The sequence below is a fragment of the Ursus americanus genome, chromosome 5 (assembly GCF_024610735.1).
Source record: "Ursus americanus isolate L20-20 chromosome 5, mUrsAme1.1.p, whole genome shotgun sequence".
Lineage (NCBI taxonomy): Eukaryota > Metazoa > Chordata > Mammalia > Carnivora > Ursidae > Ursus > Ursus americanus.
Window position 1 is genome coordinate 83,059,445 of NC_142131.1, and position 16,432 is coordinate 83,075,876.

Sequence of the window (16,432 nt, forward strand, 5' to 3'; positions counted from 1 at the left end):
AATGTGCTTCCAAGTCAAAATAAATAATAAGTAGAGTTAAATACCAAATTATACTACTGTGTTCTATGTTTCTCTTTATTAGAGATCTTTATAGCTTCATATGACTTAGAGAAACTAACTATCTATCATCCTTTCATTTCAACCAGAAGGAATCCCTTTAACATTTGTTGTGCATGTCTAGTGGTAATAAACATCCTGGGCTCTGCATGTTGAGAGGAAAAAAAAGAGTATTTATACACATATAAGAGACTTCAGAACACCATGATCATCATTTGTGCATCAAGTGGAGAATTGGCTATATGGTTCTGGAGCTTAAAGTTGTGGCTGATCTGTAGTTAAAATTTTGCAAGATTTTAACATATAGATGATATTTGAAAATATGGGGATAAATAAAATTTTTCAACAAGAGTGTGTAAACACAAATAGATAAATGAGCAAGCACAGAAGGGATTCAAAACATAAATTTTAAGTGATGGAAGAGGAGCCCAAAAAAGGGGGAAATAAGAAAGAACAGTCACAGAGTTGGGAGAACATTTATAAGGTGGTTAAGCAGACTCTAATAAGGGATGAAGGGTCTCAGAAGGAAGACACATTAAATGTGGAAAGTGAGAATTAAGAATTTTCCATAAAAGTTCTCAACACAGATTTACTGTTTTCCTGAAAAGGGTGGATTATTTGCTCTAGGGATGGTACACACCATACAAGTGACAGTGGGAGAGGAAAATGGTTTTGTAAAGAATTGGAAGCAATTGTACATGCCAAAAATTACCCAGAAGCACATTTGTGAAGAGGTGAGAAAAGGTGTGATGTTCAAAGGCTATGTGTGTTTTTGTTAGATGGAAGATTTTATTGTCTAGGTGAGTTTGAACACTTGTGGTAAGTATCCAGTTGTGAACAAAAATATGAATGTACGATACAAAGTGTTTACTGATAGCCTGAGACTGAAAAGGAAGGGAACTAGGGAAGATGTGGAGATATCCAGATTCAATAGGAAAAGTATTTACTGTAGGAGGGAAAGAGGATCATTGCAATCTGATGAGCATTTAAAGAAATGGAGGCAAGATAACGTGCCAGATCTAACATGGGAACTTATGTGGATTACACTTCATCTTCCAATTGTGAGATAATGTCCTCAGCTCTTTTTACTATACAAAAGTGAGTATGGGGTTTTAACAAAATGGCAAAGGCATTTCATACTCCTTTTGGAAATTGAAATTGACAACTAACTAAAGACAAAGGTGGATTTGGCATCAAAAGTGTGTAGAGAGTAGGATATGATCAATTTATTATGACCCTGTCCTACCTGTTTGTGTACTTTTGTTTAAGATCACTCAGCTGTTGTTTGGACTCTGATGCGTATGTTGGAAGGCAGGTTGAGTTTGCATTGAGGCTTAGCTCTGTCAGCATAGTTGGACATAAGGGCAAAGGAGTGACGGTTGTTAGTGTCTCAGATTATAAAGAGCAAACAATGAGATATAGGTTAAAATTTAAAACTGCTATTGTCATAGTTATTTCACCCATAGGGATTGATAAAATGTGATATTTAGTAATTTAGCTATCCAATTTAGTAATTTGAAACATGGTTCCATTATGGATGACAACAGGGTCCAAAATATGGCTACAAAAAATGAGATTAAAAAAAGACAATACAGAAAAGAGTCAAAGAAATGAGAACTAGATGTCTAGATGGACTACCAAATGGATGAGGCCAAATAGCAGACTTAAATTTGGAAGGAAAAAAAATCATTATCCTGGTGTCATCTATAAGGGAGAGAAGCCAGTCGTTAAGTGAATAGCCACAATGAGGGATGGGTTAGTTTGTACTTCCCTAATTTGAAACTTCAAAGATGTTTTCATTTCTTTAATAATAATTTTCTATTATGTTATGTTAGTCAACATACAGTACATTCCTAGTTTTTGATATAATGTTCCATGATTCATTACTTGCGTATAATACCCAGTGCACCATGCAATACGTGTTCTCCTTAATACCCATCACCAGCTTATTCCAATCCCCCACCCCCTGTCCCTCTGGAGCCCTCAGTTGGTTTCCCAGAGTCCATAGTCTCTCATGCTTCATTCCCCCTTGAGTTACCCCCCCCTTCATTCTTCCTTTTCTTCTCCTACCAATCTTCCTATTTCATATGTTCCATAAATGAGTGAAACCATATGATAATTGTCTTTCTCTGCTTGACTTATTTCACTTAGCATTATCTCCTCCAGTCCAATCCATATTGCTCCAAATGTTGTGAAATCGTACTTTTTTATGGCTGAGTAATATTCCATGGTATATATGGACCACATCTTCTTAATCCAGTCATCTGTTGAAGGGCATCTCGGCTCATTCCCCAATTTAGCTATTGTGGACAATGCTGCTATGAACATTGGGGTGCATATGGCCCTTCTCTGCACTGCGTCTGTATCTTTGGGGTATATACCCAGCAGTGCAGTGACAGCATCATAGGGTAGCTCAATCTTTAACTTTTTAAGGGACCTCCACACTGTTTTCCAAAGGGGCTGTACCAACTTGCATTCCCACCAACAGTGTAAGAGAGATCCCCTTTCTCCACATCCTCTCCAACATTTGTTGTTTCCTGCCTTGTCCATTTTTGCCATTCTAACTGGCTTAAGGTGGTATCTCAAGGTGGTTTTGATTAGAATTTCCCTGATGGCTAATTTTTAAAAGTCATTTTATCATGTGTCTGTTAGCCATTTGTATGTCTTCATTGGAAAAGTGTCTGTTCATATCTTCTGCCCATTTTTCAATTGGATTATTTGTTTCTTGTGTATTGAGACTGAGATTCTTTGTAGATCTTGGATACCAGTCTTTTATCTGTAGTGTCATTTGAAAATATCTTCTCCCATTCCGTGGGCTGCCTCTTAGTTTTTTTTTACTGTTCCCTTGGCTGTTCAGAAGCTTTTTGTTATTAATGCTCTTCATATATACTTTTTATTCCATGTTCATGCCAATCTCATTCAATTAGTTGGAGTGTGTTCCCTAAATTTCATTTAATTAGGAGGATTTGGGGAGAGCTAAAAAGGCAGGGTAGTAGGAGGATCTTAAGCTTGTCTTGTCTCTAGAACACTAGATAACTGTTAAATCATTCTGAATACCCAGGAAATTGAGGGAGAGAAGAAGCCACATCCAGTAAGGTAGGATGTGTGGAGACATGTTTTGGGGGAGAAACTGATCACAGGTGTTGCAGAGGGGAGGGATCCCTGTCACAGAGAAAGGCAGGAGAGAGAGGCACACAGCAGAATGTACAAGGAGAACACTTTATCAAAACCACTGGCTGGGAAAATGAGAGGGGGTTATTTTTATGATTTTTTTTTTTTTTTGTAACCAGTGGGCTCAAAGACTGGAGTTTTAAAGGTCAGAGGGCTTGGCTGGAATAGAGCCCTGAGGGTTCTTCCCTATTCCTGGAAAGAAGACAGGCAAACAACCCAGGGTAGACAGCATGATCTGAATGTGTAAGGCCCATGGAGGAGAGATAGTTTGCTCTTCTTGGAGTGCAGCTGTGATATGTGGCATTCACAAAGATAGCTCTCCAAGGATAAAAGAGTCTGCTGGTGCCATTTCCCTCCCTCAACCTTCAGAGTCGGTTCAGAGACACCAGCTGAGGGCTTCTTGGCCCCAAACTGGCTGCCTCAACTGAATGCTCCAACAACCATGCCCCTGAGCTCTGGTGTGACTGTCCTTCTTGGTCAAACCTCTTTCAGTCCCAGTGTACCAACAGCCTCTCACAGAAGCCACATCACATAGTCACAACATTTCCCTAAGTTTTGGGAAGGTTTGACTTTTGACTTTTAAAAGTTAGCAGACTTCTCTGGGATTTTAAAGCCCAAAGTGCCCCACGTTGCTCCAGGTAGACCAGGAACCCAGAGACAGAAGGCATGGAAACTGTGATCTGAAAAATGTCTGGGATGCACAGGGGGATTATTCATTCTTTTGGAAGTGCTTCCCTGAGACTAGCAAGCACAGAGTCCCCTCTCCAGGAACAAAGGAGCAGACTGGTGTCATTTCCTCCCCCCACCCATCAGCATAAACCAGCACAGTGCTAACACTGGCTGCCTAACTTGCTTACACCAAGTCCCTCCCTTCTCCTTTTTGTTGCTACTGCTTTTCTCAGTCAAGTGGGTCTAAGTCCCCAAACAGTGCATCCCTCCCCCAGAAGACCAGCGAAAGCTGTGCACATACCATGTCTCCCAATCAGTGAGTTGTGAAAGGCTTCATTTCTAATGAAATGGCATCAGGTCTTATTTAACAAGCAGACCAGAGCAAACATAGTTGAAACTCACCACATTTTGGCCAAGGTCCAAACAAACACTGGCCACTGCAGGTAATGAGAGTCCCTTCAGATGACTGGCCTGAAGGATAGAGCAGCTGAAACACAGCAGCAGAGCGCTGACAGCACACATTGGAGACACTCCCTGTAATGCTAGGCCCTAGGCACTATATGACCTCTTCATATAGCCATTACATTCTGAAGCAGGAAACATAAAGGGCTTTTCTTTTCTTTTTTCTTCATAAAGGGCTTTTCTAACAGAGAGAAGAAGGCAGAGACTTAGACAAAATGTCAAGATGGAAGGATTCACCCTGAAAGAATGAACAAGTAATGGTCATGGCCAGATCTCTAATTGAAAGAGATATAAGTAATATGCCTGATGGAGAATTTAAAGCGACAGTCATGAGGATACTCACCAGGCTTCAGAGAAAACATGGAAGACATCACGGAGATCCTTACAATAGAGATTATATATATATATATATATATATATATATATATATATATATATATATATATATATATATATATACATATATATATAATATTAAATTTTTAAAAAGGAAATCAATCAGAAATTAAAATGCAACTGTTGTACTAAACAGATTGGATGTAATGAACAGAATGTTAGAAGAAGCAGATGAATGAATAAATGGTATAGAACACTAATGAAAAATAATTAAGCTGAACAACAGAAAAAAAGAACTATGGATCACAAGAATAGACTGAGGAACTCAGTGACGCCATCAAACATAATACTATTTGTATTATATAAATTCCAGAAGAAAAGAGAGCAAAGAGGGCAGAAGGTTCATTTGAGGGAATAAGGAAATAAAGGCTGAGAATTCCATAATCTGGGGAAGGAAAGAGACATTCAAATCCAGGAGGAGCAGAGAACTCCCATAAAAAAAAAAGGCCAACACCAAGACACAATGTACTTAAACTTGTAAAATGTATGTATATATATAAAAAAAAAAGAATCCTAAAAGCAGTAACACAAAAGAAGTCCCTAACTTAAAAGGGAAAATCCTTGAGGCTAGCTGTAGATCTCTCCACAGAAACTTGGAAAGCCAGTGGAGAATGCCATATATTCAGTGTGCTGAATGGGAAAAATCTGCAGCCAAGAATATTCAATCCAGCAAGGTTATCATTCAGAATAGAAGGAGAGATAAGGGGTTTCCCAGACAAACAAAAATTAAAGGAGTTCATGATCACCAACCCAGACCTAAAAGAAATATTAAAGGGGTCCCTTTCAGTTAGAAAGAAAGACCAAAAGTGACAAAGACTAGAAAGGAAAAGGGAAAAACTCCAGAAACAATGACAAAACAAATAATAAAGTGTCACTAAATACATATCTATCAATAATACTTAAATGTAAATGGACTAAATGTTTCAATAAAAAAACATAGGGTTTCAGAATGTATAAAAAAAACAAGACCCCTACTATTATTGTACTATTAATAAGTTCCTTTATGTTTGTCATTAATTGTTTTTTATAATATCAATAAAGTGTTTTGTTTTGTTTTGTTTTCCCCTTCAAAACCCAAAACATGGCTGTTGTAAATCTTATTCCCCGATCAACAACACAATAAACAATAGGTGTTTGTGAGGATGCAGAGAAAGGGGGACCCTCTTACATTGTTGGTAGGAATGCAAACAGGCACATCCATTCTGGGAAACACTATGGAATTTCCTTAAAATTGACAGTAGAACCATGCTATGATCTAGCAATTACACTAATAAGTATATATCAAAGGCGTGCCAAAAATGTTGATTCAAAGGGATACATGCACCTGGATGTTTATAGCAGCATTAGCAACAACAGCCAAATTTCAGGAAGAACCCAATTGTCCATGTACTGATGACTGGATACAGAAGTGGTATACATGCAGTGGAATATTACTCAGCCATAAAAAATAATGAAATCTTGCCAATTACGATGAGGTGTATGGAGCTAGAGAGTATTACGCTAACTGAAATAAGTCAGTCAGAGAAAGACAAATGCCGTATGGTTTTACTCATATGTGGAATTTCACAAGCAAAACAGTTGAACATAGGGGGAAAAGACAAAAAAAGAGAAGCAACAGAAAACAGGCTCTTAACTGTAGAGAACAAATTGAGGGTTACTGGAGGGGAGGTGGGTAGGGGGATAGGTTAAAAGGTAGATGGGTATTGAGGACGGCACTTGTCATGAGCAATGAATGTTGTACATAAGTGATGAACCACTAAATTCTACTCCTGAAAATAACATTACACTACATGTAAACTAACTGGAATTTAAATAACAATTTAGAGAAGAAAAAGGAAAATAAATATTATGGAAGGTTTGAGTATTTATTATTTTTATAAAAGTTCTTTTTGAAATCATTTATCCTGAAGTTTTCTCCGTAAGTTCCCAAATTAGTTGCTTAGTTCAAGTTTCATCATAAAAACATTTATTAGTATTGTATTTATGATTATGCCCAATTTTTTTATTTTAAAAATGGAATCCAGGGTGCCTGGGTGACTCAGTCTGTTAAGTGTCTGCCTTGGCCTCAGGTCGTGATTTGCGGTCCTGGGATCCAGCCCTGCATCAAGCTCCCTGTTCAGCAGGGTGTCTGCTTCTCCCTTTCCCTTTGCCCCTCCCCCCACTCATTCTCTCTCTTACTCTCTCTCTTTCAAATAAATAATCTTAAAAATACAATCATGATTATACTATCATGTATTATATACTCCTGTTGCATGCTGCATAAACTTCAGAAACTGATACATTTTAATTGAATTGAAATATTTAGAAACACACTCTTCATTATTTTCATTAATTTTTCCCTAAACTCTATTTTATGTGTTTTTCCTAAACTCTATTCTTCTTATATGATATTCATATATCCATATCATTTTTGTTTTCATAATCATCCATATTTAACCTTTCCTCAGACTTCCTGCCTCAATTTTTGTGTTGCTTATTTTTATCACATTTTATTGGATTGTTTTGGTCTGTTGTTGAATTATATCTGCAGCATTTCATAAATACAAATTTGCCATTTTTTTAAAGGTTTATTTTAGAGAGAGAGTATGCATGAGTGGGAGGAGGGCCAGAGAGAGAGAGAGGGCAAGAAGACTCCCTACTGAGCAGGGAGCCCAACACAAGGCTCAATCTCAGGACCCTGAGATCAGAACCTGAGCTGAAACCATGAGTTGGACGCTTAACCAACTGAGCTACCCAGATGCCCCAAAATTAGCCATTATTTAATATTTAAGTTATAGAGCTAGCTTAATATTTTCCTATCTTAGTCCTACATGTACTCCTTTCTTAACTTCAATTGTAGTATTTTACCTTTAATATGATATAAAACTGTATTAAATTATCAATTTGTTCTTGCAAAAAGCAGGGATCTCAAGTATCATGTTTCTGTATAATTTCAAGCATAAATCCAATTAAGAGTAACTAGTGAGGTAAGGAGATGTCTGAGCTCTCCAGTGTTGCTTTGGAGGTCATTTCCTGTCACATCAGCCCGTTTTCAGCTCATTTTGATACATGAGTATCTGATGAATAGGTGCAATCAAAACAGAAACAGAAATCTTTTATATACTGTTAATGCTTAGTTTGCCATTAACATGTTCACAAGTTTGAGAGAAATTATTTCTATTCCTTCTTTATTATGGTTTTTATTATGAACAGGTATTTTTTCCACATATTTTTCTGCACTTATTTAATTGATTAATGCATATTGTTTTTCATTATCGAAAATACTGGCATACAACACTATATTGTTTTCAATGTACAGCATAATAATTCAACATTCATTTACATTGTGAAGTGGTAACCACACTTAAGCCTAGTCACTATCACCATACAGTTACATTTTTTTACTTGTGACTGAAATAGTTAAGATTTTCTTTCAAATTTACAATACAATATTTTTGACTATAGTCAACACGTTGTACATTACATATCCTTGACTTATTTATTTTATAATGATAAGTTTGTTCCTCTTGATTCTCTTTACACATTTTGCCCACCCCAACCCTCCTCCCCTCTGGCAACTGCCAATATCATACATCACATGTATCATTGTGTATACATACCACATATGTGTATATATACATTACATCTTCTTTATGCATTGATCCATCAATAGATACTTAAGTTGTTTCCATATCTTTGGTATTGTAAATAATGTTGCAATGAACATTAGAGTGAACATATGTTTTTGAATTAGCCTATTTGTTTTCTTCAAATAAATACCCAGAAGTGGAATTGCTGGATCATGCTAGTCCTATTTTTAACTTTCTAAGGAATCTCTACTGTTTTCCATAATGCCTGCATCATTAATTTGTTGATTTTTGAAGATGTAAACAACCTTGCATTCCTGTAATAAAACCCAGTAATGGATAATATATCAACTTTTTAATAAAGAGGTTGATAACATTTGCTAATATTTTAATAACATTTTGTCTTTACAAAGACAAATTTTAACTTTGTTTTTATGAAATCTTCATGAATAATATTTGCTTTTGATTTTTATCTGTAATGTCCTTTTTATTATTATTATTATTTGAACTGTGGGAAAAATAAAATGAATTGGAAGAGGTTCTTTTTTCTATCTTATGAAACTAGCTTGTGTAATTTTAATATTATTTCTCCTAAATATTCATAAGAGTTTATGTGGGAAGTCATAAAGATGTGACTTTTTCTCTTGGAAATCTTTTAAAGATATAAAATAAATTAAGTATTTTTATTGAAAAAGTTGTTAATGAATTATATTTTTCAAGGGAATTATCCATTTCATCTTGATAGTTTTATTGACATAAATATCTTTATGATGGTCCATATTATCTTTTTAATATCTGTGGGATCTTTAGTAATATCACATTTTTAAAAAGGTTTGGTGTTGGTAATTTGTGTTTTACATTTTTTAATGCTTCATTAATGCTTTTCAAAGAGTGAAATATACACCATATGTCATAACTGGAATAATTAAGAACATGGCATTTGGAATAAAGAGAGTGTTAACCAATTTCCAGATTGTTGAATAGCTAAAACATAATGGCCTAACTGTGATTAGAATGTATCATTTATGCTAAAAACAACCTAATTGAAGAGTACTGAATAATTTTAATCCATAAATTATTGGTTTGAGTCGCTCTGGAAGAAAGATTATCATTGAGTATCTGAATGAAAAAAATGTAAATAAGAATTGCAAAAGGCAATTTTGATTTTTCTGTATCTTGTCTCCCTGCAGTTTTGCTGTCACCATAATTATCTTTTTTATTTGTCATCTTTCCTATTCTCAGGAAGTTGATTCCTTTCGATTCAGATGGGACTAATATTGATTTACTTACCAGGGGTAGATTGCATTAATTATTAATCCTCTTACCTTTCTTCATGTATTGTAATAGCACCTTTTCGGGAAGCCAGGTAGGCTTACTTGACCAATTGGAAGTCAGTGAACATGATACAATCAGTGTTGAAAAGCACTTGTGCCAGTGAGTTTGCTTGCTTTTATATTTCTGTCATTGTCATAGGCAGCCCAAGCAAGCTGCCAGAAGAAAGAAGCCAGGAAGTTAGGAAGAAAATGAGATATGAATGGCAATAGTGGGTTTATATTTGTATTCCTCATTTAATTATCGAATGTACAAATTAGTAAATGTCCTTTTTAAAAATTATTTTAAAGACACTTTGTAGTAAATGGTGATTGAAATACACTGATTGATTTTTCCTCTTTCGAGATAATGGTTTTATTTTCTTCTTTCATTTTAAAGTGATGAATTACATCCTGTATTAATTAAACATTAAACCAAATGATATTTACCCTATATAGACATCTACATTACATTTATGGTCTTTTTACATGATTCAATTTTTAATTTTGTGAATTCCCCTATAATGTTTACCCCCATGTTGATGAGTGCAATTATTCTGTAATATTATCTTACTGAACTATCCTTATTTGGTTTTTATTATAAGGGTATATTAGCCTAATATGATGATATGAAGAAGCATTCTGCCTTTTATCATTCTAGGAACCTGTCTTACTGGTCACCCCTTCTGATTATCAAGCTGACTGTAGAGTTTTTCTTCAGAAATGTTATGCTCCCTTTCATACAATCACTAATTACATTTCCAGGTTTTACTGACGACAATACATTAAGTAAAATAATAATAACTTCATTGGCATTCTATGGGTGAAAATTCTAACTTTCTTTCTGCTGGACTCTAATGTTTTCAACACTGTGAATGGGCTCCATGCATGCCCTAGAAGACTTGTTAGGACATGATGGGGTACTAATTGAGAATAAATAGATGAGCACAAGTATTGTTTGTTGTTGTTGTTATTGTCGTTGTTTTTTCTAAAAGTCAAAATTTTAAAGGAATCAGAAACGACAGTAAAAAGCTGGGAATAATTAACAAATCAAACTGTAGCTTTTTATATCTGTGACTAAGCACCAACTAAAGCCATGCTTGGAACTTTCATGGAGTATTTAATGGTTAGAAAATGCTATTGTACATGAGAAGAGTATCTTTATGATTTGTGTATTTAAAAAACCTTACGACACAGAATATTGTTGAAATTACTTGTTCCTTATGAAAGAATTTAGTTTCTGTGAAATATATAATTCATAGTAACAATGATGGATCATAGTTTATGTTAGTCTAAATACTTAATTTGGAGTGATTTCTTCACTTATATCTAATGAAGGTATTTTGACTGCCCTTTCAAATAGTGAAAAAGTAATGCAACCTATGTTATTCCAAGGTCATTATTAGTATTAGCCTAAAAAAATGCCCTCTTACTATAATTTCTTTTTATGTTCAAAGTTTAGTAGCTTAAGTGATTTCCTACTATTCTGGAAAAAATGTATTGTAACTAGGCCCGTATGATATATTTCTGCTACTTACCTATCAGTTATCTGCATAATTAGCAGAGGCCTATAAGTTCTGATAAATTTATTTGCCACAGGTAGGTATACCCTCATACTCTATGGCAGGGAAGTGGGACCATAACTGCTAAGGCCTGTAACAGACAGGGAGCCATGAATAGAACGGTCTACAAGTAAAATCAAAATTTAAATAAAAAAAGATAATTTACATGCAATATTTCAAAGTGGAAGTCAGATCATGTTTAAAATTATTTTCTTCTAAGATAATCGATATACATCAAATGCAAAATATAAATCAACATTAAAAAATGGAGAAAATTATAAATCTAAGAACATACCAAAGGCAGAAACACTTAATACTAGCTCTGTTTGAATTCAAATCATTAGATTGTACAAGAATTTTATTTATTTTTTAAAGATTTATTTATTTATTTATTTATTTATTTATTTATTTATTTATTTATTTATCAGAGAGAGAGACAACAAGTGAGAAAGAGCACAAGCAGGGGGAGTGACAGGGAGAGGGAGAAGCAGGCTTCCTGTTGAGCAGGGAGCACATTGTGGGACTTGATCCCATGCCTCCAGGATCATGACTTGAGCTGAAGGCAGATGCTTAACTGACTGAACCACCCAGGCATCCTGAGAATTTTATTTTTAAAACACTGGAGGAACAGAAAAAAAGGGGGGGAGGAACAATAATAATTAATTACACATTTGTATCTGTCTACCTATCAGTATGTGTGTATGTATTAGGAATGCATGTACATATTTTTAAATCTATGTGCATTACTCTTAAGTGAACCTGGATAAGGATTAGGAAGTAATACATGTTCTCCTAAATTTCTTCCTTATGCCAGAATATTAACTTTTAGTTACATGATAAAATCATTTTACCACCAGATATGATGATCTATTTGTTGTAAATATATTATTTTTCAGATCTTAAAGATCTTGAATTTGCTACCATGCCTATACATTCATTGAAGGCATCTCTCAGGGATTCTTTGACTTTCTCATTTCGAAGACTATAGATGAAAGGGTTCAACATTGGTGTTACAATGGTGTTGAGCACTATGGCAAATTTGTTAACATCCAGCACATTGCCCTTTTTTGGGCGGACATAGATAAAGATGGAGCTTCCATAATAAAGTGTCACTACAGTAATGTGTGAAACACAGGTGGAGAAAGCCTTCTGTCGTCCCTGGACAGAGGGAATTTTAAGGATAGTAATGATAATGTACATGTAAGACACTCCTGTCAGGAGCAAAGAGCCCAAGAGCAACACAGCAGAAGAGATAAAATCAGCCAGTTCAGCCAGAGAGATGTCTGCACAGACCAGCTTTAGCACAGGGCCACTGTCACAAAAAAAGTGATTGATTATATTTGGCCCACAAAAGGGCAGAGACCCAGTTAAGATTGATGGTGCTAAAATGGACAAAAATGCACCCATATAAGATCCCAGAAGCAACAATACACATGTTTGTTTATTCATGATGATGGCATACCTCAGTGGGTTGCAGATGGCAATATATCGATCAAATGACATGACAGCCAGAATGAAGAATTCTGTGGATCCCAGAAGGAAGTAGAAGAAAGACTGAGTAAGACATCCCACAAAGGATATTGCTTTGGTGACGGAAAATGTGTTAGCTAACATCTTAGGCACCACTGTGGAGGTGATGGCAACTTCAAGGAAAGAAAGATTGGCTACAAAGAAATACATGGGTGAATGCAGACGGTAGTCACCACACACCAAAAGGATGATCACGGTGTTGCCAATCAGAGATGTCATGTACATGAGCAGGAATGCAGAAAAAAGAAGAATTTCTACTTCTTTCTCATTCTGAAACCCTAGAAGAATAAACTCAATGATTCTGGTTTTGTTTCTGTGATCCATAATGTTGCCACTTCCACCTGACATAATAAAAAAGATAAGTTCATGGTCGGTTGTTGCATCTCAACTTTGGAACTACCCTACCTATAGCAATTAATCATCTTTCTCTTTGTGGAGGGATGATAATGGGAAAAAAAATAAACAAATCCCCCCTTTTTTTCCCAGTGTATAAACAAATGTTGAGATGAACTGTGGAAGACAGTTCTACAGAAAGATTGGGACAACTGTTATTTTGAAAGACCAGTGAGGCTCCCCTCTGTGTAGGGACTCTAAGACTGAAGTTAGCTGTTCACCACTCATGTGATCAGATAAGTAGTGCCCTTTGGGATAGACACACCACAGTGACCTTAATTCATTCCTATGTAAAGGCATTCATTCAGAATAATGGCAGATTTGCAATCAAGTTTAATTATCTATTAATATATATGTACAAAAATAGCTTTTAAAAGCTGTTTTATTATCACTGAGAAGAAAAGGTATTAAAAACAAGAACAAGAACAAGAACAACAACAAAACTATACATGATCAGTAATAGGTACATAACTCCTGAGTTACAGGTTCCAACCTCTGTTACAGTTAACCTGATCACCAAAGAAAGTAAAGTCAGTCTCATGTAATCGCTATATAGGATCACATTTCATGGTGAAGAAGTTGTTCATAGGTCTTTGTGAGTAAGAAAAAGGATCAAACATATGACTTGATCACTTTTGACTATATTTATCTTGAATTCAAACATAGCAAACATTAGGGAAAAAGGAAGGAAGAACTGAATTTTTGAATTTGATTAAGAGAAGCAGCAAAGCCTAATTTGTACATTTCATACTACAAATCAAAAATGAAAAGTACAGAGAAACAGGACCGTTCTTGGAGAGGAGTTTTGCTGTTGTTGTCATTGTTGCTGTTAAATAAAAGTTTGAATTAGGGAGTGATTTCAAATTTCAGATTATAAGAAACACAAATTTGTTATTGATAGGTGTTGGAAAGGCTAATTTAAGTTGGGATTTCTATTGCTACTCTTCAATAGATGTGATGGGTGAATGTGGTGGAGATTAGCTGAAATTTATATTATGGAAGGGTCAATGTTGGAAATAACACAAGATCTTGTGTCTTTTAATTTATGTTTTGCTCATTTATTCTGACCCAAAGTATTTATTTATTCTTTCACTAACTTTTATTCTCATATATTTACTTCATAATGAGGAAGCAAGTAAGAACACATAAATTTCTGAATTATGTGTATTATTCATTTTATGATAGAGAAAAAAAACTGGAACAAAGTTGGGAGTTTGCACTGTGATACTTTATAATGACTATTCCTAATATAATAACACAAATTCAGCATTTTAGTTAATAGGAACTAAATTTCTTAATGTGGTGACATGGTATGAAGGGCTACAGTTTACCTTCCTATAATCACAGAATGGAAAAAGGAAATATTGATGGATTTGGTGGAAAAGAAAAAAAAAGTAATTGTGGAGTAAGGTGTGTTATTTGAAAGAGTCTTTCCCTGGATCTGCTAAATATTTGGTTTGACCACAGACAATTAATGGATGCCTTGAGGGCACTAGCAATGTAAGACAAACACTAAACTCCCAAGTTGGGACAATAACAATCCTTTCAGTCAATTCCAAAATTTTGCGTAAGTTTGTCAGTAAGTGAAAAATGGAGGAGAAAGAAGAAAATCAGTGATGGGGAAAATAAATAAATAAATAAATAAATAAATAAATGCATATCTATAAATGATATGTGTGTGTGTGTGTGTGTGTGTGCAAGGAAAGACCATCAATTGAAAGAGAAGAATGTTGTAAATTCTCTACTTACCTGCTGAAGTATACCTCAGAATTTTTATGAATGTGCAAGTGCATGGTCAGAGTTTTCCTCCTTTATAACTGCATGATTTGGGTGCCACCCATGATTTAAATCATTTCTATGGATATGTTCTCCTGAACGTCTCAGAATGTTAAGAAACAATGCAGGGGAGTATACAACCATGGCTATAGGAGACCTTATAAGGACTCTGTAGGAATGAATGATTCAAAACTATGGAGTGTCAATGATCACATGTACAGATTATTGGAACTTAGAAACAGGAGGGAAGCCTGGGTTCATTATTGCTGCTTCTCTAGGGGCAGGGCTTCTACTGAAACAACACTCCAGAGAATAATTTATGACAATTCTAATTAAAATAAAAGTTCTCCAAATTAGAAAAGAACGTGTAAACACAACTTCTATAAGAAATAGATTGAGCCTAAGAAAAACAAAAACAAATCAGCAAAATCATTGTAGATGCTTTTGTCATGAATCAATCCTTTAATTGCAGTATAATGTCATGTGTTTTCATCTTCATCATCATCATCTCCATCTACATTTATTTAATACTTTGTATTATGTATTCTTCTAAAAAGTGCAGTTTTTTTAACTGTACAAAAACCATATTATATAGATTATTATTGATATCAAGCTGATTATTCATTATAAAAATGAATTATTACTTCAAATAGTTAATAAACACAAGTATAAAAATGTAAGAAAATTATAAAAGATGAATTTATCTAATATACATTATTTTTTCAAAAAAGATATTACCAAAGGATTTTTGACTGAAATGTACTTGATTCACTGAGAAAACACATCTAATCCATGCCATCAGAGGCATATAAGCTAGTCAAGAATGAAAAAGATAGACATAAATAAAGTTGCATACTTTTATAGAGTAAATAAAAATATAATTAGGAAACAAAAACAATTGAATGGTGCTTTCAAAAGAAAATTCCAGTGAACAAAATATCTGGCTTACAAATCAGCAGCAAATTGCTTATTAAAACAGAAACTTTATATACGAATAATCCAATCAGCAGATATCATCATTCAGGCAGGAATATTCATATTCAGATGAAAACCCAGGATTCATCTTTTTCTTTATATTGGGCATTTGAAAGTTAATATTTTCACAAAATCTGTTTTTTTCCCTCTTTGTCTTTAGAATGAACTACCAAATCTTTAATCCTCATGATGTTTTTTCCTGATCTCCACCTTTTTCCCCATTTCCTGCCATGTTTCCCCCTCCTTTTACTTACTGTCCATATTACAACAATATTGAACTTTTTATAATGTCTTCATATAGCCCAGACTATTTTTAAATTATGGTTAGCACAACTAATATTCTCACTTCCTAGCATGTTCTCTTTAAAAAAAAAATATTTATTTATTTATTTATTTATTTATTTATTTATTTATTTATTTATTTAGTGGGCATGAGAGGGGGAAGGGGCAGAGGGAGATGGAGAGAGAGAATCTCAAGCAGTCTCCCTGCTGAGTGCAGAGCCTGACATTTTTGGTTCTCCTAGCAACCAGCCCCTATCCTGTTAGTATCTAAGAGCTTTCTAAA

At 34.7% G+C, this 16,432-nt stretch overlaps 1 protein-coding gene across 1 annotated transcript; it reads right to left on the minus strand.

Annotated features, from left to right (window-relative positions):
- Positions 1-12,078: 12,078 nt before the first annotated feature.
- Positions 12,079-13,047, minus strand: LOC123779406 (olfactory receptor 6M1-like). The gene has a single exon (XM_045777497.2). It carries the CDS (start codon positions 13,045-13,047, stop codon positions 12,079-12,081), a length of 969 nt encoding a protein of 322 aa, XP_045633453.2.
- Between the last annotated feature and the right edge of the window lie 3,385 nt (positions 13,048-16,432).